The 27374-nt window shown below is 47.3% G+C and overlaps 2 protein-coding genes across 5 annotated transcripts in view; one reads left to right on the top strand and one right to left on the bottom strand.

Annotated features, from left to right (window-relative positions):
• Nucleotides 1–2435: 2435 nt before the first annotated feature.
• Nucleotides 2436–17248, bottom strand: ASB13 (ankyrin repeat and SOCS box containing 13). Of its 2 annotated transcripts, none has more exons than XM_081927396.1 (6): nucleotides 17063–17248; nucleotides 9545–9732; nucleotides 8002–8152; nucleotides 6807–6943; nucleotides 4948–5224; nucleotides 2436–3881 (listed from the first exon to the last, which is right to left on the bottom strand). In XM_081927396.1, the coding sequence occupies exons 1-6, from the start codon at nucleotides 17103–17105 to the stop codon at nucleotides 3754–3756; spliced, it is 924 nt and encodes a 307-aa protein (XP_081783522.1). In that variant the 5' UTR covers nucleotides 17106–17248; the 3' UTR covers nucleotides 2436–3753. The 2 variants fall into 2 exon arrangements, with proteins under 2 accessions (XP_081783522.1, XP_081783523.1); XM_081927397.1 differs by having other exon boundaries at nucleotides 4948–5139; nucleotides 6809–6943; nucleotides 17063–17245.
• A 7241-nt stretch (nucleotides 17249–24489) lies between these two features.
• The window catches only part of TASOR2 (transcription activation suppressor family member 2), a 64158-nt gene continuing 61273 nt past the window's right edge, over nucleotides 24490–27374 (top strand). For all 3 annotated transcript variants that reach the window (XM_081926659.1, XM_081926657.1, XM_081926658.1), the window contains exon 1: nucleotides 24490–25225. The gene's annotated coding sequence lies outside the window, so the exon portion shown is untranslated. The remainder of the gene's footprint in view (nucleotides 25226–27374) is intronic.

Below are 27374 nucleotides of genomic sequence, written 5' to 3'. Positions count from 1 at the left end.
GCCAAAGTCAACAAATTGTCCAGGCAGGAACCGGCAAAATGCAGAATCAGGAGGAATTGTTAGCGCTGTAGGGTCTGTAAGGAGAGACGGGTCAGCCCCAAAGCTGCATCTGGTGATGTCTGGATTGCAGAAGTCTTGAGTCAACTGAGATAGCTCAGCTGGGAGAGCACAAGACTCGTACTCTCAGGGTTGGGGGTTTGAGCCCCGTGTTGGGCAAAAGATTCCTGCATTGCGGGGGGTTAAGCTATGGTTTACCTAGTAGTGATGTACGGAAGTGAGAGTTGGACCATAAAGAAGGCTGATGGCTGAAGAATGGATACTTTTGAATTATGGTGCTGGAGGAGACTCTTGAGAGTCCCATGGACTGCAAGAAGATCAAACCTCTCCATTCTGAAGGAAATCCGCCCTGAGTGCTCCCTGGAAGGACAGATCCTGAAGACTTTGGCCACCTCATGAGAAGACTCCCTGGAAAAGACCCTGATGTTGGGAAAGATGGAGGGCACAAGGAGAAGGGGACGGCGGAGGATGAGATGGCTGGACAGTGTTCTTGAAGAGACCAGCGTGAGTTTGACCAAATGTGGGAGGCAGTGGAAGACAGGAGTGCCTGGCGTGCTCTGGTCCAGGGGGTCATGAAGAGTCGGACGTGACTAAACAACAACCACAGACTAAATGACCCTTGTGGTTTTATCTACCTCCATGATTATGCCGTGAGGTGCTCTTGCCTTTTTCTTTTCTTAATAAAAATAATAATTTTTTATTTATATCCCGCCCTCCCCAGCTGAAGCCCGGCTCAGAGAGGCTAACAACAGTAAAAATAACACCGTTTACATAAAATCACAATCAATTAATTGAAATACATTCTAAAATCAATTCATTCTAAAATCAATTCAGAATCAAATTAATGGCAACCATTGGGGTGGGGTGCTATGAGGATTACCAAATGAGGGGGTCAAGACTGTGCCTTGGCCAAAGGCCTGGTGGAACACCTCTGTCTTGCAGGCCCTGCGGAAAGATGTCAAGTCCCACAGGGCCCTAGTCTCTTGTGACAGAGCGTTCCACCAGATTGGGGCCACAGCCGAAAAGGCCATGGCTCTGGTTGAGGCCAGCCTAACCTTCCTGTGGCCCGCAATCTGCAAGATGTTTTTTTTTGAAGACTGTAAGGTCCTCTGTGGGACATACCAGGAGAGGCGGCCCCATAGGTACAAGGGTCCTAGGCTGTATAGGGCTTTAAAGGTTAAAACCAGCACCTTGAACCTGATCCTGTACTCCACTGGCAGCCAGTGCAGCTGATATAGCACCGGGTGACAGAGGATCCCGTAAGGAGTCTCACCACGGCATTCTGCACCTGCTGGAGTTTCTGGGTCAGTCTCAAGGGCAGCCCCATGTAGAGTGAGTTACAATAATCTTCTCTCCAGCTCAAGGGTTCTCAGCATAGCTGTCAACTTTTCCCTTTTCTTGCAAGGAATCCTATTCAGAATAAGCGAACTTCCCTTAAAAAAAGGGAAATGTTGACAGCTATGGTTCTCGGTCCTCTTCCATCCAATTTTGGCTTCAGGTGTACATTGTTCCTGGGCCTTCTCTCCAGGAAAGGCAAATCCCACTTCTGACACCAATGTTGCATAACTCAGACACCATCCCCGCTCTCTGCTGAGCCGTTGCAAGATCCCAGGGGGGTTCCAGGCACTCACTCCGGTTTTGTGCTCCTTTGGGAGAACTGAAGACGGGGCAGAGACTGTGGTAGTTTTAAGAAATGATTTATTCACCTTCAGTCTGCATGGAAGGGAGCCCAGATATTACAGTATGGTCATTCCAAGAGGCACTGTTCCCCACATAGCAAAGCAGCCCTGGAGTCCAAGGCATCTCTGCCGATCATAGCTGTCAACGTTTCCCTTTTTTAAAGGGAAATTCCCTTATTCCGAATAGGATTCCTCGCAAGAAAAGGGAAAGGTTGACAGCTATGCTCCCAATCACAAGAGTTGGGATGGGACAGATAATCCCAGCACCTCCCGCAGGTAAGAAGGATGCGTGTAGATACTAAGCTATTGTTCAAAAGGCAAAATATACCGGATTTTTCCATCTATAAGACTGTATAAGGCGCCCCCTATTTTGGGGGACTCAGATTTAAGAAAATGGGGGGAGATGTATCCGTGTATAAGACGCCCCCAAATTTTGGACATTATTTTTAAGGGGGGGGAACCTAGTCTTATACACGGAAAAATACGGTATATCCATTGCCCCACCCACTTTTACCTCTAGTCCCACCTGCCTGCGATTGGCGTGTGGCCCTCAGAAGATGGCCCAGCAAGAAACATGGCCCTCAGGCTGAGCGACGGTTCCCCACTCTTGGCTCAATGTATAGATTCAGGTCAGACCAAAGAAAACATCCACACGAGAAGGGACATTGCGCAGAGCGAACATAAACCCGAGACGCCGGCTGCATTATTAGAAGAATTGAGGTTTATTTGTGTCTCGTTAAGACAGAAGCCATCCACAGAATCCATTGATGAGGTAGTCACCAAAGGATATACTCCTTGTCTCCTACGACGGGGTTGTCTCTGAAAGATGCCCATCTCCAGGGGGAAAGTCTGAGACCAGCAGCCATCATGCAACAACAATACAGGGCCTTTTCCGTGGTGGCTCCCCATTTGTGAAATGCTCTCCCCAGGGAGGTCTCACCTGGCTCCATCATTACACACCTCCTTTTTAAACCTGGGCTTTTGGGCCCGAACTGGAAAAGTTTCAAGTTTGAGGTTTTATCGTGTTTTTAATATTCTGTTGGGAGCCGCCCAGAGTGGCTGGGGAAGCCCAACCAGATGGGCGGGGTATAAATCATAATTTGTTGTTGTTGTTGTTCAGCTGCTCCAGACGGAAGGACCCAAACAAGTGCATGATGCTGACCTTTAAAGGCCTAAACGGCCTCGGTCCAGTAGACCTGAAGGAGCGTCTCCACCCCCATCGTTCTGTCCAGATGCTGAGGTCCAGCTCCAAGGGCCTTCTGGCAGTTCCCTCACTGTGAGAAACAAAGCTACAGGGACCCAGGCAGAGGGCCTTCTCGGTAGTGGCACCCACCCTGTGGAATGCCTTCCCATCAGATGTCAAGGAAATAAACAACTACCTGACATTTAGAAGACATCTGAAGGCAGCCCTGTTTAGGGAAGTTTTTAATGTGTGGTATTTTCCTGTATTTTTAATCTTTGTTGGAAGCTGCCCAGAGTGGCTGGGGAAACCCAGCCAGATGGGCAGGGTACAAATAATAAATTATTATTATTATTATTATTATTATTGAAAATGATGGTGCCAGGAGAGCCTTCCCTCCACAGCACCCTTGACGCTGGGATTTGAGAGTCCATCAACGTCTGGAGGGTCCCAGCGATCCCCGTTTCTGACCCACAAAAATGAACTCTGCTTCATAGTTCGCACCCATTGTGAAGCAAGGCCGACAGTCTCTCCACTCGCACCCGCAATTGGAGCCTTGTGATAATAACACAGGGCAGATTTGCTGCAGGGATGACTGGCGGCTGTGCAAAATATCTTGTGTGCTCAGAAAAGAAAAAGCAACTCAACACAAACCATTGTTAGGGGAACAGCCGGACAGCGCGTCAGACTTTAAACTACGGAAGTCTCATAAATAGTATTTACACCCGTTAAAGCCGTTTTCTTTCGGTTTCTTGTCTGAGATTGGCAGGGCCGCCAGAGATTCCTAGTGCGAGCTTCACTCGGCGCTGTCCTCCAGCGGCTCCTCTGCGTTAATTATCACTGATAGGAGAGGAATCTGATTAATCTGGCCGGGATGTGGAGCTGGGCGATCTTCTCCAAGGCTGGCTGGCCGACGGCGCGTCTCAGGCTGAGTCGGCAGAGCTGGGACAAACTCAGAGGTGTTTCTGGAGTGGGAATGTGGGAAGAAATTGCAATCGTCACTTCAGAGCTCTACAAACCCATTGGGACGAATAAGGATGGAAAGATCAGTCAATTCTAAATTCTCTCCGCTTCTAGTTCTTCCACTCTTAAATTCCATTCCCCATATATCTGCAGTAATTTGCGATTTTTTAAAAAGCAAAAATAAAGCTTACGGAAATCATTTTGCATTTTAGTGCAAATCTCTCCCAAGAAACACATTTTCGACTGCAGCTTTGAATAATGCGTAGATTCCTGCAAGCAATTCCTCCTTTTTTGTACTTTTTATGCACTCCCCCCGCTCACATGCATATTTTGTAAAAGTTGTTTGGCTGGAGAACTGCAACACAAAATTCAGATATACAGTGGATGCCTGGGTTGCAAACGTGATCCTGTTCACAACCCGCAGCGTCTGCAACCCGCGTCTCCGCATGCACGGATTGCAATTCAGCGTTTCTGCGCATGCGCAAAGAGCGATTTAGAACTTCTGCGCAACCACCAAAAACCAGAAGTAACCCGTTCTGGTACTTCCGAGTTTCAGAGGTCCGTATCCTGAAAAAACACAACCTGAAGCGGCTGTAAGCTGAGGTATGACAATATTAAAGGACCCCTGACCGTTAGGTCCAGTCGCGGACGACTCTGGGGATGCGGCGCTCATCTCGCTTTATTGGCCGAGGGAGTCAGCATACAGTTTCCAGGTCATGTGGCCAGCATGACTAAGCCGCTTCTGGTGAACCAGAGCAGCGCACGGAAACGCCGTTTACCTTCCCGATGGAGTGGTACCTATTTATCTACTTGTACTTTGATGTGCTTTCGAACTGCTAGGTGGGCAGGAGCAGGGACCGAGCAATGGGAGCTCACCCCGTCGCGGGGATTCGAACTGCCGACCTTCTGATCGGCAAGTCCTAGGCTCTGTGGTTTAACCCACAGCACCACCCACATCCCTTATGACTGTATTAGCAGTGCGTCTTCAACCTAGGAAAGCATCGTCAATGAAAGATGACAAAGGCGCCGCAACCCGCCAGCAGGAGGCAGCGACTAGACCCCACTCACTTTCGAAATGCTCAAAGCACTTGGCGGCCTGGCTGCTCCTCCAGGCGTAGTCAGAAGGCTTCTTCCCCCGGTTGTCTCTGGCGTAAACGTTCCCCCCGAACTCCACCAGCATCTCCACCAGATCGGCGTTCTTCACCTTGGCGGCGTGGTGGAGGGCCGTCTCGTGCAGCTTGGCCGCGTTGACGTTGGCCCCTGGCGACAACAAAGCGGTCAGGTTGGAGGAAGAGTTGCTCGCGGCCTCCGCGCAGAATTCGAACCTTTGCCTAAAGCAGCGGTTCTCAACCTGCGGGTCCCCAGATGTTGTTGGACTACAACTCCCATCACCCCTGAGCTCTGGCCTTGCTAGCCAGGGATGATGGGAGTAGTAGTCCAACAACATCTGGGGACCCACAGGTTGAGAACCGCTGGCCTAAAGCATGGATAGGCAAACTAAGGCCCGGGGGCCGGATCCGGGCCAATTGCCTTCTAAATCCAGCCCGCGGATGGATCCTCAGGAGTTTTGTTTTGGGCTACCCCAAACTCACTGTCAAATCATATGTCTGTGGTTTTTCTCCTCTAAAAACTAGGTGCCTCTTATGGTCAGGTGCGTCTTATGGAGCAAAAAATACAGTAGCTTGATTTTTGTCGGAAATGGGAGACGGGTGTCTTGAAACAGACAAGGAGATCGCTCTGATCAGTGACAAAATCAAGATTATTCGCTGGGGAACCGACAGCGGCAGTTCCAGCAGCAGCAATATCGCTGCTCGCCAATCAATTGGCGACAGAAACGTGGCGATACAGGGTGGTGCATAGAAATTGGGGTGGGTTTTTTTGGTCTAGGGTAGGGAACTCCCACCATCACTGACCCCAACAGCACCCCGAAGCAAATAATAGTCTACAGAAGAGATTCCCAAACTTGTTTCTCCAGCTGTTTTGGGACTACAACTCCCAGCATCCCTAAGCTAGTAGGGCCAGTGGTCAGGGATGATGGGAGTTGTAGTCCCAAAACAGCTGGAGACCCAAGTTTGGGAAACTCTGGTCTACAGTGCAAAAAGGGCACAGGCTTTGGATTGTAAAACAGGCCAAAAATCATGGTGAAGTGAATTACAAGAAATACCAACAGTGGAGGAATGGCAAATGAAGATGATGGATTTTCTGGAGCTGGCCGACCTAACCGGTAGAATCCGTGAACAGAAGGACTACCAAGAAGAATGGAAGAAATTTAAGGACTATTTAGCAAAATATTCTAGGATAACATAAGTGGAGTCATTTGTGAGTGCCATATTGGCTTATGGAGTTAAATGTTTTAAATTTAATAATACCATGGATACGAGTGAATAGGATTAAGAAAGAAAGATGTGAATTGACTAAGTTAAATTGATTCGAAATTAGTATTGGAAAACGGCTACAATGAGTTATATGGAAACACAGCTATAGGGATTCGAGGAAGTCATTTAACAATGGGAATAAAAATATTATAATGGTTAGGATAAATGTTTGTATGTTTGTTTTTTATATAGTAATGTTTTTTTCTTTTTTGTTGTTTATGTTTGTAAGAAATTTGGAAAACCAATAAAATTTTATTTAAAAAAATGGTGAAGTGAAAGCGTTAAAATCAAGATGTGGAAAATATGGAAACAACGAGAAGAGTTAGGACTGAGATGTGGAGATATGCATCAGGGGTCCCGACTGTGGAGAGCTCCGAAAAATTAATGATTATAATTTGGTCTTTTTTCATTTTAGTTTTTTTATTTTAATTGGATTATTATGATTGGATAGATTAACTGGATGTTCCTATTGGAAAATTAATAAAAATGATTTAAAGAAAACAAACAAAAAGACTGGCGAAGTGGGGGCTGGCCCACACCCCACACACACACACCTGCATTGAGCAGTATCTTCACACAGTCCAGATGCTCTCTAGCGCACGCCACGTGCAAAGGGGTCCCAAAGTGACAATCGTGAGCTTCCAGGTTGGCACCAACATCAATAAGGAGACGCACGCACTCAGCGCTGCCTTTGAAAAAAGAACAGAGGACGGCAACTCAATGGAAAACTTTGAAGGTTGTCAGGAACAACACCCTACAAGTTGAACTCTGCCCAAGCTGTTGTTGCCTTACGAAACGATACGATCATGTTTATTGTCATTGTCCCATACAGAACAATGAAATTGAAAAAAATCTACATCAGACATTCAAAAACCAACAAGCTTGCTATCCCAGCTATCCCAGCCTGGTTAACCACCTAAAAACTCTGATACCCCATAATTAAATACAATATACTCCCACAGAGACTGCCTTAAAGGGTAAAGGGACCCCTGACCATTAGGTCCAGTCATGGCCGACTCTGGGGTTGCGACGCTCATTTCGCTTTACTGGCCGAGGGAGCCGGCGTACAGCTTCCGGGTCATGTGGCCAGCATGACTAAGCCGCTTCTGGGGAACCAGAGCATCGCACGGAAAAACCATTTACCTTTCCTCCAGAGCCATACCTATTTTAATGTATTTTAATCAACTTGTTTTTATTATTGGTTGTTAGCCGCCCTGAGCCCGGTGTTGGCTGGGGAGGGTGGGGTATAAATAAGAATTATTATTATTATTATTGTTATTTATCTACTTGCACTTTGACGTGCTTTTGAACTGCTAGGTTGGCAGGAGCAGGGACCGAGCAATGGCAACTCACCCTGTCGTGGGGGTTCGAACCGCCAACCTTCTGATCAGCAAGCCCTAGGCTCTGTGGTTTAACCCACAGCGCCACCCGCGTCCTTACACTGCGTTTAAAATCGCATTTGGATAAAAGCTGTTTCTCAGGTGGCTAGTCTTTATAACCCTGTACCTTCTTCGAGAAGGCAGAAGCTGAAAGAGATCATTTCTGGGGTGCGCACTATCCTGCACTATCTCTGCAGCTTTCTTATGGCACCTGGAAGCGTAGATTTGATCCAAGGTGGGAAGAGTGCACCCAATTATTCTCTCCGCAGTCTTTGCAACCCTGGACAGCATTGGTTTTTTCCCCGACCGTGCAGCTCCCAAACCACACACACAGACTATGTTAATATACTCCATCCTGACCTGCTTACCATTCATGCAGGCCTCGTGGAGCGGGGAGGCCGTGTAGAGCGGAGGATTGACTTTGGCCCCGTGTGAGAGCAACACTTTCACGCAGTCGATGCTCCCAGAGGCGCAGGCATCACACAGAGGGGTGCTGCCGTCTATGTTCCGGGCGTCCACCTGCGAGATCGTAGCAAAATCACAGAATGGTCAAGTTGGAAGGGGAACCCCAGCGGTCATCTAGCCCAACCCCCTGCAACGCAGGAATCTTTGTGGCCCAACGTGAGGCTCAAACCCACAACCAGGGTGGATAAAAATCAATGGTTTGTTTTTTTTAAACAAATTGGATATTCAGGCCAATACAGTATTATTATTATTATTATTATTATCATCATCATCATCATCATTTTAAAAATTGATATTGCCCTAGATCCGTAGATCCCAGGGTGGTTCACAACATAACATTACAATATGAAAAGCTATTAATAAAGATAAGAACAAATATGACCCAATAATCAGCCATTTTTGCCTGACGCCCAAAGGTGTACAGTGGTACCTTGGTTCTCAAACAACCTGGTTCTCAAACGCTGAAAACCGGGAAGTAAGTGTTCTGGTTTTCGAACGTTTTCGGAAGCTGAACTTGCAATGCGACTGTTGGCTATTGTTTCCAGGGCGCCTGCACCAATCAGAAGCTGCGCCTTGGTTTTCGAACATTTTGGAAGTCAAACGGACTTGCGGAATGGATTAAGTTTGGCGCCTTTGTTTTTGCTATTTATTTTGTGTTGTTTTTGAGGCTTTTTCGGTGAATTTGTTTTTGTGACTGTGTGGAACCCAGTTCAGCTACTGATTGATTGATTGATTGATTGATTGAGTGACTGCAGAAATGGATAAAGGCCTCCCATCCAAACAATGGCTATCATCAGTGCAGGTAAGAAAAAATAATAATTTTAATTTTTATCATCTACAATACAGTCTTATTTATATTATAGTGCGGTACATTGATGATTGCTTTCATTTTATGGATCAATGGTCTCGTTAGATAGCAAAATTTGTGTTAAATAGCTGCTTTAGGGTTTTTTTTTTAAGAGTCTGGAACGGATTAATCCGCTTTGCATGACTTTCTATGGGAAAGCGCACTTTGGTTTTGGAACGCTTTGGTTTTGCAACGGACTCCCGTAACGGATTAAGTTTGAGAACCAAGGTAAAAAAGCGACCCCTGACCATTAGGTCCAGTCATGGCCGACTCTGGGGTTGCAGCGCTCATCTCGCTTTACTGGCCGGGTCATGTAGCCAGCATGACTAAGCCGCTTCTGGCAAACCAGAAGAGCGCATGGAAACACCATTTACCTTCCCGCCGGAGTGTACCTATTTATCTACTTGCACTTTGACGTGCTTTCGAACTGCTAGGTTGGCAGGAGCAGGGACCGAGCAAAGGGAGCTCACCCCGTCGCGGGGATTCGAACCGCCGACCTTCTGATCAGCAAGTACTAGGCTCTTTGGTTTAACCCACAGCGCCACCCGCGTCCCACTGGGTATTGAAAGCATCTGGTGGGGGTTCTCTGAGCTACAAACCTGGGCTCCTGCAGCTAGGAGCATTTGCACGCACTGTGTCTGTCCGCGCAGGCTGGCTTCGTGCAAGGGCGTGATGGAATCGTACGTGACCAGGTTGACGCAGGCGCCGTTGGCAATGAGCTCCTGCAGCTGGACGATCTCCCCTCTCCTGGCCGCCTCGTGGACCGGCGTCCTGTCTACCCAAAACCCTGCAAAGGCAAGGTTGTGGAAAGAAAGAATAACATTTACAGCCTGTAATGCTTTGAAAGATAATATGATGAAAGTGATGTATAGATGATATATTACAGGCAGTGAAGGTCCTGTGTGGGTGTCTGGAGGTGGTTGGAGGATGGATGGCCGCTAACAGATTGAGGTTGAATCCTGACAATACAGGAGGTGGGTGGGTGTGGGGGACTCCCTGGTCCTGAATGGGGTAACTGTGCCCCTGAAGGACCAGGTGCGCAGCCTGGGAGTCATTCTGGACTCACAGCTGTCCATGGAGACGCAGGTCAATTCTGTGTCCCGGGCAGCTGTTTATCAGCTCCATCTGGTACGCAGGATGAGACCCTCCCTGCCTGCGGACTGTCTCGCCAGAGTGGTGCATGCTCTGGTTATCTCCTGCTTGGACTACTGCAATGCGCTCTACATGGGACTACCTTTGAAGGTGACCTGGAAACTGCAATTAATCCAGAATGCGGCAGCTAGACTGGTGACTGAGAGCGGCCGCCGAGACCACATAACACTGGTCCTAAGAGATCTGCATTGGCTCCCAGTAGTTTCCGAGCACAATTCAAAGTGTTGGTGCTGACCTTTAAAGCCCTAAACGGCCTCGGCCCTATATACCTGAAGGAGCGTCTCCACCCTTATCGTTCAGCCCAGACACTGAGGTCCAGCGCCGAGGGCCTTCTGGTGGTTCCCTCTCTGCAAGAAGTGAGGTTACAGGGAACCAAGCAGAGGGCCTTCTTGGTGGTGGCGCCTGCCCTGTGGAACGCCCTCCCAGCAGATGTCAAGGCAATAAACAACTATTTTACTTTTAAAAGACAACTGAAGGTGGCCCTGTTTAGGGAAGTTTTTAATGTCTGACACTGTATTGTTTTTAATATTAGATTGGAAGCCGACCAGAGTGGCTGGCGAAACCTAGCCAGATGGGTGGGGTATAAATAATAAATTATTATTATATTATTATTATTTCCTGGGAACGGGGTGTTGAAACAGCAAGGGAGCAGAGAAGAAGTGTTGCAAGAAAAGGCAGAAGTTCAAGGCTGCCCAGATTCTAGGAAACCTATTTCGGTCCTTTGAAGAAGGAGAAGAGGAGTTTGGATTTGATATCCCGCCTTTCACTCCCCTTCAGGAGTCTCAAAGCGGCTTACATTCTCCTTTCCCTTCCTCCCCTACAACAAACACTCTGTGAGGTGAGTGAGGCTGAGAGACTTCAGAGAAGGGTGACTGGCCCAAGGTCACCCAGCAGCTGCATGTGGAGGAGCAAGGAATCGAACCCGGTTCCCCAGATTACGAGTCCACCGCTCTTAACCACTACACCACACCGGCTCTCATGAAATCATGAGAGGGTCACATTCAAGGCATCATCCAGCTCTCCATAACTTGCAAACGTCCCGGTTTTCCAGGGACGGTCCCAGAATGACAAAATTCATCCCGGTTTCTGGTTTGATCCTGCAATCTCCTGCCTTTCCTTTTTTCCTCCCCTCCGCCTCTTGGAGAACAATTAAAAGTGGAGTTGCAAAAACAGAGTCCTGTTTCTACTGAAAATAAAATCCCTGCACCAAATGAAGGAAACGGCAAAACTGACAGACTAAGAAGGCCTTCCTGCAAATTTGAAGGAAAATGTCACCAATCCACCTAAAAAAAATGAATTGCAATGCTTCCGCAGGCGGCCATTTCTTAGGAAACACAGGGAATGTTTATTCCTTAATTGTAAATGGAGACTTATGCTGTCTACTCAGAAGTAATCCCCACAGTATTCGACAGAGCTTACTCCCAGGTAACTGGGTAAATTAAAAGACGCCAGCTTCTTGGGAGAAAAGCAATGACAAACCTAGACAGCATCTTAAAAAGCAGAGACATCACCTTGCCAACAAAGGTCCGTATAGTTAAAGCTATGGTTTCCCCAGTAGTGATGTATGGAAGTGAGAGCTGGACCATAAAGAAGGCTGATCGCCGAAGAATGGATGCTTTTGAATTCTGGTGCTGGAGGAGACTCTTGAGAGTCCCATGGACTGCAAGAAGATCAAACATATGCATTCTGAAGGAAATCAGCCCTGAGGGCTCACCGGAAGGACAGATCCTGAAGCTGAGGCTCCACTACATTGGCCACCTCATGAGAAGAGAAGACTCCCTGGAAAAGACCCTGATGTTGGGAAAGATGGAGGGCACAAGGAGAAGGGGACGACAGAGGACGAGATGGTGGGACAGTGTTCTCGAAGAGACCAGCATGAGTTTGACCAAACTGCGGGAGGCAGGGGAAGACAGGAGTGCCTGGCGTGCTCTGGTCCATGGGGTCACGAAGAGTCGGACACAACTAAACAACAACAACAGCCTTACACTGCAATCGGAAGCATTTTTACCCAGAATTATGTCCCACTGAGTTTAATAGGATTTACTCTCTGCTATGTTCTTGATTATTCTCAGTTTCCACCATCATTATTATATTCTGCCTTTTTTCTCTGTAGTTTACAGCTACAATTTTCTTCCCTTCCATTTATCTGTTGAAGGTATTGTACATCGTCCCTTCCCTTGCACATTTTAAAAATATATATGTTGGACGTCGCACAGAGTGACTGGTGCAACTCAGTGACATAGGCAGGGTATAAATAATAAATTATTTATTATTATTATTATTATTATTATTATTATTATTATTATTATTATTATTGAATAGGATGTTCCCTATTTTCATTGGAGAAACGGTGGACGGTATGTAAATGATGATTCCGGATATTTCTTAATTTCTCATATATGGATGTTGATACATGGTGGAAATGTTTTTTTTTAAAAAAGGAATTGTAGGAAAACTCTTGAAAAATGTGTTAATGTGTTAAAATAATGACCATTTAACACCTGTGCATATTCCTTCCTGTGTCAGTGACTCCAAATAAACAGGTTTACACTGGAGCTATTGGGTGAGTTACACATAACGTGCTACTGCAAAACTAATGTTTAACACGCAAAAAAGCAAAAAATCAGTAAATGATTAACAATGGATTCCTCTAGATTTTGCCTAGAAGTGAAGTGTGATTTAGGGATGCAACGTACGAATCTTTGACCATAACAGAATCCACTGGACTCACTTCATGAGGATTCTTGCTGTGCCCTTAACTACAGGAAGGGCAAAGGGTATGAGAAAGTTAGCCAGGGAATTTCAATGTTTCCCAGCTTTGGTCGCCTATCTGGCATGGGAGAAACCCAGGCCTCGATCCCACTTGAGCAACCACATTTGAGCAACCACATTTACTCAGAAGTAAGGACGCGGATGGCGCTGCGGGTTAAACCACAGAGCCCAGGGCTTGCCGATCAGAAGGTCGGCGGTTCGAATCCCCGCGACAGGGTGAGCTCCCGTTGTTCGGTCCCTGCTCCTGCCAACCTAGCAGTTCGAAAGCACACCAGCGCAAGTAGATAAGTAGGTACCGCTCTGGTGGGAAGGTAAACGGCTGCTCTGGTTTGCCAGAAGCGGCTTAGTCATGCTGGCCACATGACCCGGAAGCTGTACGCTGGCTCCCTTGGCCAGTAAAGCAAGATGAGCGCCACAACCCCAGAGTCGGCCACGACTGGACCTAACGGTCAGGGGTCTCTTTACCCTTAAGCTCTGCTGTGCTCAATAGGCTTAATTCACTCAAGTGCTTACGATACTATTTTATTCTCTTGTGCATATTATATTTGGCTTCCTTTAGTGACGTTTTCTTTCAAGGCAATTTTTGGGGTGAACTTTGCTGCGTTAAATGCTCCTTCTGCAGCCTGACTCCCTTTGAAAAACGTTTTGAAATTTTTAACCTGTGACACCCCGTCAATTACGTTGTTTCGAAGGCAGACATTATATCTGACTTTCTTCTGCAATGTTTTATTCTGGGTTGTTTTACTTTTTTTACTTTTCGTGGGCTGAGAACCGCTTTGACGGTTTTCCTTGAAAATATAAATACAGGAACGAAATGAATCATTAGAAGCCCCAACGATTTCTGCAGAGCTGGACAGCTCTTCCCAACAAGAGCTGACAGTATTGACCAAAGGACAGCATATGTCTATTAAATAGGAAAAGAAATTGCACAACCACACAAATATATACACAAATATATGTACATACATACACAGACCTATTTCTATTCCTTCCTGTCCCCCATCACTGGTTTCCAGAGCTTAAAAATCAAGGACTGTTTGATTTCTTGAATACCCTTTACCTAGATCTACGCTTGTGTAACATTACTTTAAGCAACTAAAACTTTCCATTGTAGCTTCGTCTCATAAGCTTGTTTCAATGGTCAGTTGGGAAAATATTTAACTCATTAGATGATCTAAGCTGGTGAGAAATGAAATCTCAGCTAATTCACCGGTTCAGTGACAACTGGGCTGCAAACATACACGTCCCTTCGGAGATGTATTTAAGCCAGGCCCCTCGGAGTGCAGCAAAACCAGTCACCGAAATTTGACTGCCGGTTAGCTCCTGTATTGCTTTGCATTTGTGAACTTAAAATTTTGTGTGTGTGTGTGATACCGAATTTCTTCTGCGTTTCCCGAATCGTTGCTTTTTGCCAATTTACTGGCAAGTTCCACGTGTCTGGTATGCCCCGCGGAGGAGCTTAAGGTCCACAAATGACAACACTTTGGAAGTCCCAAGTCTCAAGGTGGTCTCAACTAGGGCCAGGGCCTTATCAGTACTGGCCCCAACTTGGTGGAACGCTCTGTCACAAGATACCAGGGCCTTGCGGGATTTGACATCTTTCCGCAGGGCCTGCAAGACACAGCTGTTATGCCTGGCCTTTGGTTTGGACTTGGTCTGACCCTTATGTTTCCCCTCCCCTTACAGTTTCGATCTATGGGCTACTTTTAAAATTTGGCTGCATTTTAAATTGCATTTTAACCCGGATTTTAAATTGGTTCCCCCCCTTTATGTTTTTACTGGCTCTGGCCGGGGAGGGGAGGGTATAAATAAAATTATTTATTATTTCACATATTGGACACGGGTGGCGCTGTGGGTTAAACCAACCTGGCAGTTCGAAAGCATGTCAAAATTCAAGTAGATAAATAGGTACCACTCCAGCAGGAAGGTGAACAGCGTTTCCGTGCGCTGCTCTGGTTCGCCAGAAGCGGTTTAGTCATGCTGGCCACATGACCCGGAAGCTGTACGCCAGCTCCCTTGGCCAATAAAGCGAGATGAGCGCCGCAACCCCAGAGTCGTCCACGACTGGACCTAACTGTCCTTGACCTTTTGATTGGCCACTTGTGACCAAGTGGGGATACCCAGGTGCCAGGATGGTACCTGAATTCTCCACCATCTGGAGGTGCAATGCCTGGGGATCCGTGGACCTTGCCTGTTTTCACACACTAGCAACACATCCTGTCAAATTCTATCCCTTACATTTTACCTGCACAATCCGAATGAATTTCAGGAACCTAGCCCAACACTCGAACCACACCACCACACTGACTTCCTAGAGTAACTTCTGCTATGGGGCAGCTTGATAAATTAAGTAGGCCAAAAATATGGGGAAGCAAAAGGTCGCTTAGAGAAGGATCTGAAATATTCCCCTCGAAGCTTGTTTTATTCCGGATTGTTTTATTTGATGATTTGCTGTGTTGCAAACCGCTCTGAGATTCCCTCCCCCCCCCCCCGCCTTTAAAATATAAAGAAATGAAATGAATTAATAGTAATAAAAATAGCAAGCTCATTTTTTAAAAAAAATAGCACCTAAACTTTTTTCAGTAGGGGGCCGGTCCACTGTCCCTCAGACCTTGTGGGGGGCCGGACTATATTCTTTGGGGGGAAAGAATGAACTCCTATACCCCACAATTAACCCAGAGATGAATTTTAAATTCATTGGCCGCGACTGGACCTAATGGTCAGGGGTCCCTTGACCTTATTTCACATATTATGCCTTTCTAAGGCTCTGAATTGTGATGTTTGCTGTTAAGTTGGGCGCAGCCCCCTGTGGGAAAGAGACAAATGATTTGAGTAAACTCAAGTCATCAATCAAATCACCCAAGTTGCGCATCCAGACAGTTCAGGCTTGATGCGGCTGCCCAGCCATAGCTGTCAAGTGTCCCTTATTTGGAGGGACAGTCCCTTATCCCAGCGCCGTGTCCCACTGCTGTCCCTTATTGATCATGTCCCTTAAATTTCCCGGGTTTCAAAGGAAGCAGCTCCTCTCCCTCCCTCCCTGCCGGCCAGGGAGGAGGGAGGCTCCAACTGTGTTGCTTGGCTGCCCAGTCGGCCCCCACCCCGGCTTCCTCTCACCAGCCTCGGCCCCCGGCAACCCCTCCCCGCTGGGACTGGTGGGAGCCTCGGGCCCTTCCGCCGCCATCCTCCTCGCGGCCGTCAAACTGAGCGTCTCTGCCTGGGGCCTCCCCTCTGCCCATTGCCACCGCTCCCGCTAGGACATACTGTGGCTGCGCCGCCGAAGGACCCGGATGAGATGGGCAGCCTGGCATGGTCTATGAATTGCTGAGGAGCCTTGAGAGGACAGCGAGGGCAACCATAGAGAAAGCAGTTCAGAGAGAGGAGGAAGAGGAGGAGGCGGAGGCGCAGGCAGGTGTTCCAAGGGCCACAAGGGAAGGACCGCAAGCGCTTCTCCCATAGATTTGTAGTGGTAGACTAGCATAGATGGTCTGATCTGCGGGTTTACGTTGGGCGCTATTTCCCCTCCTCCTCCCACCCCACCTGATAGAACTGAGAGCTGCAGATGGAGCACGAGAGAAAAGATACAGAACTGCAGCAGCATCTTCGTAGCTTGGACTTTGTTTTGCGCGAAAAGTGGTTGCTGCTTGTAGTTATTTAATTGCAGTGTTTCATCGGCTGGTGTCTTGAGCAGCAACCTCTGGAAACGAAGGGCTAAAAAGCGGAGCTGCTCTCCCAAATCACCTGGTCCCTTTTAACTGGATGACTAAAATCCCTTATTTTGGCTGCTGGTCCCTTATTTTCAAATCTGTAAATTGACAGCTATGTGCCCAGCTCGCAAAGGGTTAGCAACATGAGAAGGCGAAGTCCCAGTGGTCAGTGGCGTAGCGTGGGGGGTGCAGGGGGGGCGGGCGCAACATCTGGGGGTTAGGGTTAGGGGGCGCAAATCCACAGGTTAGGGGGCGCAAATCCATGGGTTAGGGGGCGCAAATTACTTGCCTTGCCCCGGGTGCTGACAACCCACGCTACGCCACTGCCAGTGGTACCCAGCTGCTTCTGATGGAGAGGGGATGGGGGGGGACCAGCTTCCCCCCTCCCCATCCAGGCTCCCCCAAAACATGCCCCCCTCCCTCCCAACATTTCCAGCCCCCCAACCCTTCCTCCTCCAGCCCCCACCCCCCTCCCCAACTCCCACTCACCAATCTCGCCCAGCACCGAGCTGCTAGCCATGGTCCTCTCCATAGTTGCTCAGCCCAAACTACAACTCCCAGCAGCACCCAGAAAGGAGGAGGAGGAGGAGGGAGGCGGGAGGAGGAGGAGCTCCCCGGCACTCCTGGGTCCCTCTTTTCTGTTGTTTATGATGGTGCTCCAGCGACATGGGGGTGGGGAGCCAACGTCAGCAGGGGATGTGTCGCAAAGGATGCTGGGAGTTGTAGTTCCGCGCGCAGCTCCCGGGACGCAGGTCCTTATGTAATACTGCAGGGGGGGAGAATGGGATTTTACAAGCGCGCGCCCGCGGCTCTGAGCAGGCTGTGGCTTCCTCTGGTCGAATAATCCGATTTTTTCCTCTTTTTTCTTTGTTTCTTACACGCATTTTTTTATTTCTTCCCCAAATGCATTGCTCTGCCTTCCAACGTGCACGTTTTGCTGCATGGATACATGGAAGGAACGATGTTGTTGTTGTTTAGTCGTGTCCGCCTCTTCCTGACCCCCTGGACCAGAGCATGCCAGGCCCTCCTGTCTTCCACTGCCTCCCGCAGTTTGGTCAAACTCATGCTGGTAGCTTCGAGAACACTGTCCAACCATCCCATCCTCTGTCGTCCCCTTCTCCTTGTGCCCTCCATCTTTCCCAACATCAGGGTCTTCTCCAGGGAGTCTTCTCTTCTCATGAGGTGGCCAAAGTCTTGGAGCCTCAGCTTCAGGATCTGTCCTTCCAGTGAGCACTCAGGGCTGATTTCCTTAAGAATTGAGAGGTTGGATCTTCTTGCAGTCCATGGGACTCTCAAGAGTCTCCTCCAGCACCAGAATTCAAAAGCATCCATTCTTCGGCGATCAGCCTTCTTTATGGTCCAGCTCTCACTTCCATACATCACTACTGGGAAAACCATAGCTTTAACTATACGGCCTTTGTTGGCAAGGTGATGTCTCTGCTTTTTAAGATGCTGTCTAGGTTTGCCATCACCTTTCTCCCAAGGAGCAGGCGTCTTTTAATTTCGTGGCTGCTGTCACCATCTGCAGTGATCATGGAGCCCAAGAAAGTAAAATCTCTCACTGCCTCCATTTCTTCCCCTTCTATTTGCCAGGAGGTGATGGGCCCAGTGGCCATGATCTCAGTTTTTTTTATGTTGAGTTTCAGACCATATTTTGCGCTCTCCTCTTTCACCCTCATTAAAAGGTTCTTTAATTCCTCCTCACTTTCTGCAGGAACGATATATCCCGATAATAAAGCTTGGTGCAATGAATTCAGAATATCACGATCTCTCTTTGGCTGTTGACATCCTAGGGTCCACAATTTAAGAAGGAAGATTCTGCTCTGAACCATGGCTGCCAACATTTCCTGTTTTTTTTAAGGGAAATTCCCTTATTCCAAATAGGATTCCTCGCAAGAAAAGTGGACAGCTATGCTCTGAACCGACGGATATTCTGATGAAGGGTGGCATACAAATTTTAATCAATCATCGTCATATTTATTGAATTAAAATACAAATATATATATATACATACATTAAGATAAAAAAAGAAAAGATTAAGACAAAAAAGAAAAAAACATACATGCATTCTTATACAATCATTCATTGAATTTCTAATAATAATAAAAAAGGCAGAGCGATAGAGAAAATACAATAAATGCAAATGCAGTAAATGCAATGCTGTGATTAATTAGATCCAACAGGCAAGCCATTGTTCGTTTCTGTACCTTTCAAACATTTGCATTGTTAAATGCAAAAAAGAATTAAATAATTTATATATATATGTCAGTAGAGCATGAGGCAATCCCAGGCTGGTGAGTTTGAGCCCCATGTTGGCTGAAAGAGTCCTGCATTGCAGCAGGTCAGATTAAATGACTCTTATGGCCCCTTCCGTGGCGCTGTGGGTTAAACCACAGAGCCTTGGGCTTGCTGATCAGAAGGTCGGTGGTTCGAATCCCCGCAATGACGGGGTGAGCTCCCATTGCTCGGTCCCTGCTCCTGCCAACCTAGCAGTTTGAAAGCACCTCAAAGTGCAAGTAGATAAATAGGTACCGCTCCGGCGGGAAGGTAAACGGCGTTTCCGTGCGCTGCTCTGGTTCGCCAGAAGCGGCTTAGTCATGCTGGCCACATGACCCAGAAGCTGTACGCTGGCTCCTTCGGCCAATAAAGCGAGATGAGTGCCGCAACCCCAGAGTCGGCCACGACTGGACCTAATGGTCAGGGGTCCCTTTACCTTTACGGCCCCTTCCAACTCTATTTCTGTGATTCTAGTATTATTTCATGTATGTCTGGCTTCCTATGAGGCAACTCAAAGCGGTTTCCCAATACAGTAAAAACCACAAAGGAGTAGGAGGCTTGGGTTCTTGAAAAAGATGCTTTATTTTGGATATCATGCGATATAATATTTTTTAAAAAATGAGTTGGTAATACTGCGTAGTGGTTAGAGTGTTGGATTAAGTCCTGGGAGAAGAGGTTTCACAACTTTGCTCAGCCAAGCAGCTCATTGGGCGACCTTCCCTCAGCCTGACCTACCTTACAGGGTTGCTGTGAATATTAAATTGGGAAGGAGGAATTCATGTATGCCACTGTGAGTTCCTTGACGGGAAGGTAGGATAGAAATTTAACATAAAATAAACTCATAAAAACAAGAAAAAACAGGCATGTTGTTCGGGATGAAGGGGAGATTCTTCAAAATTCACAAGAGGGCCATACGTCTTCACCAAAATGTCACAATACTGCGCCAAGAGATTAAAAATATAAATTCTAAAGACTGGTTCAACAACTGTCTTACTGCCTCACATCTATCGGTTGCCCAAAGATGGAAAACTTTTGTCTGAGTTTGGTGGGATTTTATTGAATGCAGAAGAAAAGAAAACAGGCACCTGTCTCTTCCACAAATCTTTCAAGGAATTTGGGATAAGCAACATCTAATTACAGTAGTTGAATTTTTAAGAACGTAATGTAGAACCTATTCTTAATGCTCTTGATCCCTCAGGTGTTTTTTTTTGCACAAAACCAGAAAACTGGACCTTGGCTGCCAATTAGTGTCCAAAAGGTGGCAAAATGAGAACGGGGCCTTTTCTGCAGTGGCTCCCCATTTGTGGAATTCTCCTCCCAGGGAGGCTCACCTGGTGCCTTCATTACACACCTTTAGGTGCCAGGCGAAAATATGCCTCTTCTGCCAGACCTTTGGCTCATTAACAATCTATACTCTCCCAGAACTACAGTTCCCAGAGTCGTTCAATGGTTCTCTTCCCAGGGAACTCTGGGAATTGTAGTTCTCTGAAGGTAGTAGGGGGTCTCCTAACAACTCTCAGCCCCCTTAACAAACTACAGCTCCCATAATTCCTTGGAAGAGGCCACGAGTGTTGTCATAATGCTTTAAATGGATGTTGCGACTGTGGCCTAAACTGAAACAAAAATGATCAGATTTGAACACAGTGGTACCTTGCTTCTCAAACTTAATCCGATCCGGAAGTCCGTTCCAAAACCAAAGTGTTCCAAAACCAAGGCGCGCTTCCCCAAAGAAAGTAATGCAAAATGGATTTATCCTTTTCAGACTTTTAAAAACAACCCCTAAAATAGCAATTGGACATGAATTTTACTATCTAACGAGGCATTGATCCATAAAATGAAAGCAATAATCAATGTACTGTAGTATAAAATAGAGTATTGTAGATGATAAATATTTTTAAAAAATAAAATTCTTACCTGCACTGATAGTCATTGTTTGAATGGGGGGCTTTTATCCATTTCCACAGTCACACAATCAATCAATCAATCAATCAGCAGGTGAACCGGGTTCCACACAGTCACAAAAACAAATAAACCGAGAAAGCCTCAAAAACAAAAACGCAAAATAACTAGCAAAAAAGCGCCAAACTTAATCTGTTCGGGAAGTCCGTTTGACTTCCAAAATGTTCAAAAACCAAGGCGCAGCTTCTGATTGGTGAGGAAACTAGCCAACAGCTGCTTTTGGATGTTCAGCTTCCGAAAAACGTTCAAAAACCGGAACACTTTCTTCCGGGTTATTGGCGTTTGGGAACTAAGGCGTTTGAGAACCAAGGTACCACTGCATAAGGAAAGTGGATTAGTAGCTGAATAATGTTCAAATGTAGACATTTTGTGTGTGTGTGTGAGGCTGCTGATTATAAAGACACCTGTTGCATATAAACCATCTATTTCCACGCAGGCTGTTGTTTATTGATGCAGTTCTTTCAGGCTGCATGTGAGCCAGTTAACCAAACCAGGTGAAGCCCCTAAAAGCCATTAAGGAAGTGCTAACGAGGTCTGTAAAAAAAAATGATACCTTAGAATCACTTGGAGACCCAAAGGAAATTGACTCTAACCCTGCAATGTCGTCCAGCCTGTGGATCCAGTTCCAAGGTATGTGTGTGGGGAGAGCATGTCAAAAGTGCATTTTATGACAACCAGGTAAATATCCAATTTAGGGTTATTATCCCTCTATCGCATGGGGCAGGGAAGGAATAGTGGTAGCCAGAGTAACTTGAGGACTGGGGCACCCCGTAAATGTGATTCAGTTTTAACAATCCCATTTTGTTGATTTTGGGTGTGGATTACGACAACCCTTTACGGTGGGCCAGTATAATTATTCTTACTTCGGCAAAGATGTGGGGCGGCAGGTCCCAAAGAAATACACGATTGCAAATTCGGGAGGCAAGGCTGCATGTCTTCTCTACTGCGTTTTTGGATCGGCCGGTTGTTGTTACCCTTGCTCATGAGTAGGCAAGCTAAGGCCCGGATCTGGCCCAATCGCCTTCTAAATCCGGCCCCCGGATGGTCCGTGAATCAGCGTGTTTTTACATGAGTAGAATGTGTCCTTCTATTTAAAATGCACCTCTGGGTGATTTGTGGGGCCTGCCTGGTGTTTTCACATGAGTAGAATGTGTGCTTTTATTTAAAATGCATCTCTGGGTTATTTGTGGGGCATAGAAATTCGTTCATTCCCCCCCAAAAAATATATATAACCCGGCCCCCCACAAGATCTGAGGGACAGCGGATTGGCCCCCTGCTGAAAACGTTTGCTGACCCCTCTGTTTCAAGTTTCCACTGTTGCTTTAAGACGACACCTTACCTAATTTTTCTGCGCTCCTCCAAAACGTGGTGTTCTTATTGCGTATTTGTGACTTTTTAGAATGTTGCAAACCACTTGGGAGATTATTTTTTTGAAATATGTGAATGACAGGCTATATACCGTATGTAACATTCCATTTATATGTGCGTCTGTGTAAATAACTGCCATTTATATCTTCTAAAGATTTTATTATAGTTTCAGCTGCTTGCTTACATACACCTTGACCACTTTAGGACTCTTTCAGCATCGCTTCAGGGAAAAGGCAAAAAACATGAGCAGGCGGCAGATCTGCGTCGCAGGATTTGGTCCTTGCAACCCAGCCTTCTTTGCCAACTTGGTGCCCACCAGATGTTTTGCCCTGCAACTCCCATCAAATCATTGTTTGATGGAGGGCACCAGGTTTGACGAAGCCTGAGGACACTGGGTTTCTTTTTAAGTCTCCCAATTTCTCTCAATTTTTATTATTCTGGCGTTTGCTTATCCCCGCTCCCCAATTTTTTAAGTTTTCCACAATTATAACAAACATAAAGAAAAAGGAAAAAAGAAAAACACACAAAACACAATACAGTATTAAACAAGAAAAACAAAAAGATGTAATCTTAAAAACCCAATTTATTTTACATTGTTAATTGACTTCCTCAGATCCCTCCCTTCTGAAAATCATTATATCTTCATGCAACAGCTCTCCAAAAACATTCTTAGTTAATTGCTGGAATTAACTATCTTATTCTCATTTCTTACTATTCTCCATCTAATTTGCTTACAATCAAATCCTAATTTATTCCTAGGCCTATCTGGTACTTTCAGGTGATTTCTAATTATTTATATGAGAATGTTTATTCAAGTAATCCTGAAATTTCTTCCAATATTGTGGAGTGCGCTTAAAAGCCAACTGCCGCCAATTCCAGTTGCAAAGCGACCTTTCTCCTTGCAAATCGGGGCTCTGCAAGACACTAGTAATAATAATAATAATAATAATAATAATAATAATAATAATTTATACCCCACCCATCTGGCTGAGTTTCCCCAGCCACTCTGGGCGGCTTCCAATCAAATGTTAAAAACAATACAGCATTAAATATTAAAAACTTCCCTAAACAGGGCTGCCTTTAGATGTCTTTTAAAAAGAAGATAGCTGCTTATTTCCTTCACATCTGAAGGGAGGGCACTCCACAGGGTGGGAGCCACTACTGAGAAGGCCCTCTGCCTGGTTCCCTGTAACCTCACATCTTGCAGGGAGGGAACTGCCAGAAGGCCCTCGGCGCTGGACCTCAGTGTCCGGGCTGAACGATGGGGGTGGAGATGCTCCTTCAGGTATACTGGACCAAGGCCATTTACGGCTTTCAAGGTCAACACCAACACTTTGAGTTGTGATCAGAAACGTACTGGGAGCCAATGCAGATCTCTTAGGATCAGTGTTGTGTGGTCCCAGTGGCCACTCCCAGTCACCAGTCTAGCTGCCGCATTCTGGATTAGTTGTAGTTTCCGAGTCACCTTCAAAGGTAGCCCCACATAGAGCGCGTTGCAGTAGTCCAAGCGTGAGATAACTACAGCATGCACCACTCTGGAGAGAGTCTGCAGGCAGGGAGGGTCTTAGCCTGCGTACCAGGTGGAGGTGGGAGACAGCTGTCCTGGACACAAAGTTGACCTGCGCCTCTATGGACAGCTGTGAGTCCAGAATGACTCCCAGGCTGCGCACCTGGTCCTTCAGGGACACAGTTACCCCATTCAGGACCAGGGAGTCCTCCACACCCTCCCACCCCCGGTCCCCCCAAAACAGTACTTCCGTCTTGTCAGGATTCAACCTCAATCTGTTAGCCGCCATCCATCCTCCAACCGCCTCCAGACACTCACACAGGACCTTCACCGCCTTCACTGGTTCTGATTTAAAAGAGAGGCAGAGCTAGTAATCCACTTTTCCCGAGCGGCTCTTGCTTGCATTTTTTATTTTTATTTTTTGCAAAGATTTGACGCGCGTGGCGCGGCGAGGAAAAGCAAAGCTAGTCCCCACTTTTCCCGAGCGATGTTTGCTTTGCTTTGCTTGCACTTTCCCTTTTTCATTTCTCCTTGCCATCGGGGCTCTGCAAGGCGCTAGTCCCCACTTTTCCCGAGCGGCGCTTGCTTTGCATTCCTTTCCTTGCATTTTTCATTTTTATCTTTTGCAAAGATTTGACGCGCGCGTGGCGTGGCGCGGGGAGGATATGCAATGCAAGCAGGAAGTTCAAAGCCTGCTGGAGGCATCCGACTCTTTCCGGGTCAGTTTTCACTTTCTTTCTGTCGCCCTCCCTCGCCACCTCCCTTCCCTCCCTTTCCTTGCTTGCAAAACGGGGATTTTTTTTCACTTCCTGGGGTCGGCGGATGAGCTGCTCCAGCCTCCCACCTCCTCCGAAGGAGCCTGGAGTCGGACATGTTTCTCTTTTTCTTCCACGAAAGCGCTTTTTCCTCCTTTTTCCAAGGGGGGCTTTGCAGATCGGGCTCCCCCCGCGCGTCTTAAGACAATAGGAGCAGGCGGCGGCGAGGCCATCTTTACGCGCGATCGTGCGCTTTTGCAACTGGCGTTTCCAAACGCCCAGACGGGAAAAGAGCGCAGCTGCTATTCCATATATTATTATTATTATTATTATATATATTTTTTGCAAGTTACTTTCTCCCTGTCATTTTCCCCCCTGCAAAGTGCGCGGCCTGCGATTGGGGATCGAGACTCGCACCTCCCCGTCTTGCAATTTTCGCATCCCGAATAAATCGTCGGGGATCCTTTTTGGGAAAGCAGATCGCGCTGGAGGACACCCCCGTCTGCCTCCCTTTTTAATCATCATGATGATGTTGATGATGCAAAGCGACGCCCGCAAAGGGAAAGGGAGTCGTTGACGCGGGTTTGCTCCGTTCTCACGTGAAGGAATGCACGGAAGGCCCGGCGCTTTAGCGGAAAGGAAAGAAGGGGGAAAGTGATCGCGGAGGTGTAAACGAGCAAGAATCCGAAAAGGGGGGCAAGGAAGGAGAGGGGCCGGATCCTGCTCGCTCGTTGACCATGGGAGATCCTCGGAGCAACAGCCAAAGGGTTTTGACACCTGTTGCGGGTGAGTGAGGATGCGAAAGCGGGACGACGCGTGTCGGGCGATGCGGGGATGTCTTTATCTCTCTCTCGTTGTGATTTGCTCCGAAACAATCCCCCTTTACGGTTCCCTCTCGGGTCAGTTGCGCGCGATCCTATCTCCAGCAATGCGCCTTCTTCGCGTGGGTTGCGGGGACCCTTTTAAAAGGCGCAAAAATGAAAGATGAGCCAGCCGGGGGAAGCGCTCTTGCGCAAGCCTCTCCCCCACTTCCCGCCGTGGGAGGTGAAAGAGAAGTGTGGATCGGAAGGCAGGATTGGAACCCAGGATCGGGGAAGAGCTCCTGCGCGCGGAAATGGCAAAAAGCTCCCTGCGATCGGCGCTTTCACCCGCGGAGTGAAAGCGAAAAGCGGGGCTCCCACGCCGGCGTGGAAAGCGCTCCGGCGCAATATCCGGCGTCGGAACGGATGGGAGCTGCGCAGGAGCTCTTCTGCCTCTTGTGGGGATCTTCCAGCGTGCGATCGCGGTGGGGTTTTTATCGCTTCCATTCCTTGCAAGCGCCGTTTAGACAAAAAAGGTCCGGAACTGGCAATGTGGGGCCTTCTAAAGGATCTGGATCACTGAATCCGGATTTCCCTGGTTGCGCCACACGTTTTGGTTGACCGGCAGGAAGCTTTCAACAACCTGATTTCCTCCTTGTGAAGTAAGCCCTACTGAGCCACGTGCTTTACTCCCAGGTAAAGCCAGCAAGAGAGAGGGGCGGCGCCTTAGGGCACCTTTGCAAAATCTGAGATTTTTCTCCAAATGCCCCTACCCGCTTAAACCGCGATCCCGTGAATATTTACTCTGACGTAAAGCCCTCACTCCAATGGGCCTTCTTCCCTAGGAAGTGCGCTTAGGATTGTAGTGACTGATATTGTCACCTGAGTGTGCGAGGACACGCTTCTTGTTACAGAACAAGCCATTCCAGTCTCACCTCTGGGTTGCATTGCTTTGGGTCTTTACGTACGAGTAAACCCAGTGCAATTTGCTGGGACTCGCTTCCTTCTCTTGCCTGCATTTTATCAATTCATATATTGCATTTATATCTCACCTTTTTCTCCCGGGATCCCAAAGTGGCCCAATTTCTCCCCCTCCCCATTTAATCCACAACAACTCTGCGAAGTAGGCTAAGGGACAGTGGCTGGCCCAAAGTTGCCCAGCGAGTGGAGATTCGAACCCAGATCTCTCGGGTTCTACTCTGACACTCCAGGCGTTCCGCTGTGCTGGCTCAGCAGGAGATACGACTTTGAGCATCCGTGAATTTTTAAATCTGAAGGTGGCCTTGGGCGGTGTGCTTGGAAATAAGCGCTTACAGGATCTTACACACTTATTTTAAATAAAACCACACATTCTACTTATGTAAAAACACACTGATTCCCAGACCATCCGTGGGCCGGATTTAGAAGGCGATTGGGCCAGATCCAGTCCCTGGGCCTTAGTTTGCCTACCCATGACATAGACATGGGTGCAGGATCCGTGAATTTAAAATAAGTGTGTAAGATCCTGTAAGCACTTACTTCCAACCACACTGCCCAAGGCCACCTTCAGATTTAAAAATTCACGGACGTGTGCAGGATCGGGGCCCTAATCCTCGGGGTTATGATCCTGCGCGCGTTGGGAGGGCTGTGCAAAGCGATCCAATGCATTTGGATTGCAGAAGGGAGTTCCGCTGGTATCCGCAAGGACCACGAGGCTCATCAAATTCAACCCTCTGCCATGCAGAAATCTCAGCCAAAGCGTCTATGGCAGATGGCTACTCAAAGAGCAAAAATTGCCATTAGAAAGCTTTATGTGAAGTACGTTGCTTGCTTTTTAGATGCATGAGTTAGTGAGTTTTTTTGGTGCGTCTTTTCGCCGCTCCTGCAACCTCTCCCCCCCCCCCACTTTTAAAGAAAACTTATCTGTAAGAGAACAAGCTGTTCTTTGCGGACTGTGAAACGACAGCTTTCCGTTTGTTTTCTTAAGGAAAGGAGAAACGGAAGTACAAATGGCCTTTGTGAAAAGTGTTAACTGCAGGACAAAAATCTAGCTAAAATCAAGGGCAATCTGAACTGTAACTTTGTAAATCAGTGTTTGCTGCAGTGATGATTAAACAGACATTTTCGGGTGCTAAGATTGGCAGCAGGAGGAACTC

Source organism: Podarcis melisellensis (assembly GCF_964234715.1).
Source record: "Podarcis melisellensis genome assembly, chromosome: 10".
NCBI classification, from domain to species: Eukaryota; Metazoa; Chordata; class Lepidosauria; order Squamata; family Lacertidae; genus Podarcis; species Podarcis melisellensis.
The sequence above is the reverse complement of the archived record's forward strand: the minus strand, read 5'-3'. Positions and strand labels throughout refer to the sequence as shown.

What these genes read in the sequence shown, in the direction of transcription:
- ASB13 (XM_081927396.1), bottom strand. Translation starts at nt 17,105, where the DNA reads ATGGAGAGGACCATGGCTAGCAGCTCGGTGCTGGGCGAGATTG. An exon ending in CTCGGTGCTGGGCGAGATTG is followed by an intron (nt 9,733 to 17,062) that starts GTGAGTGGGAGT and finishes TTGCCTTTGCAG; the next exon opens with GGTTTTGGGTAGACAGGACG. An exon ending in GTGCTTTGAGCATTTCGAAA is followed by an intron (nt 3,882 to 4,947) that starts GTGAGTGGGGTC and finishes TTCCCACTCCAG; the next exon opens with AAACACCTCTGAGTTTGTCC.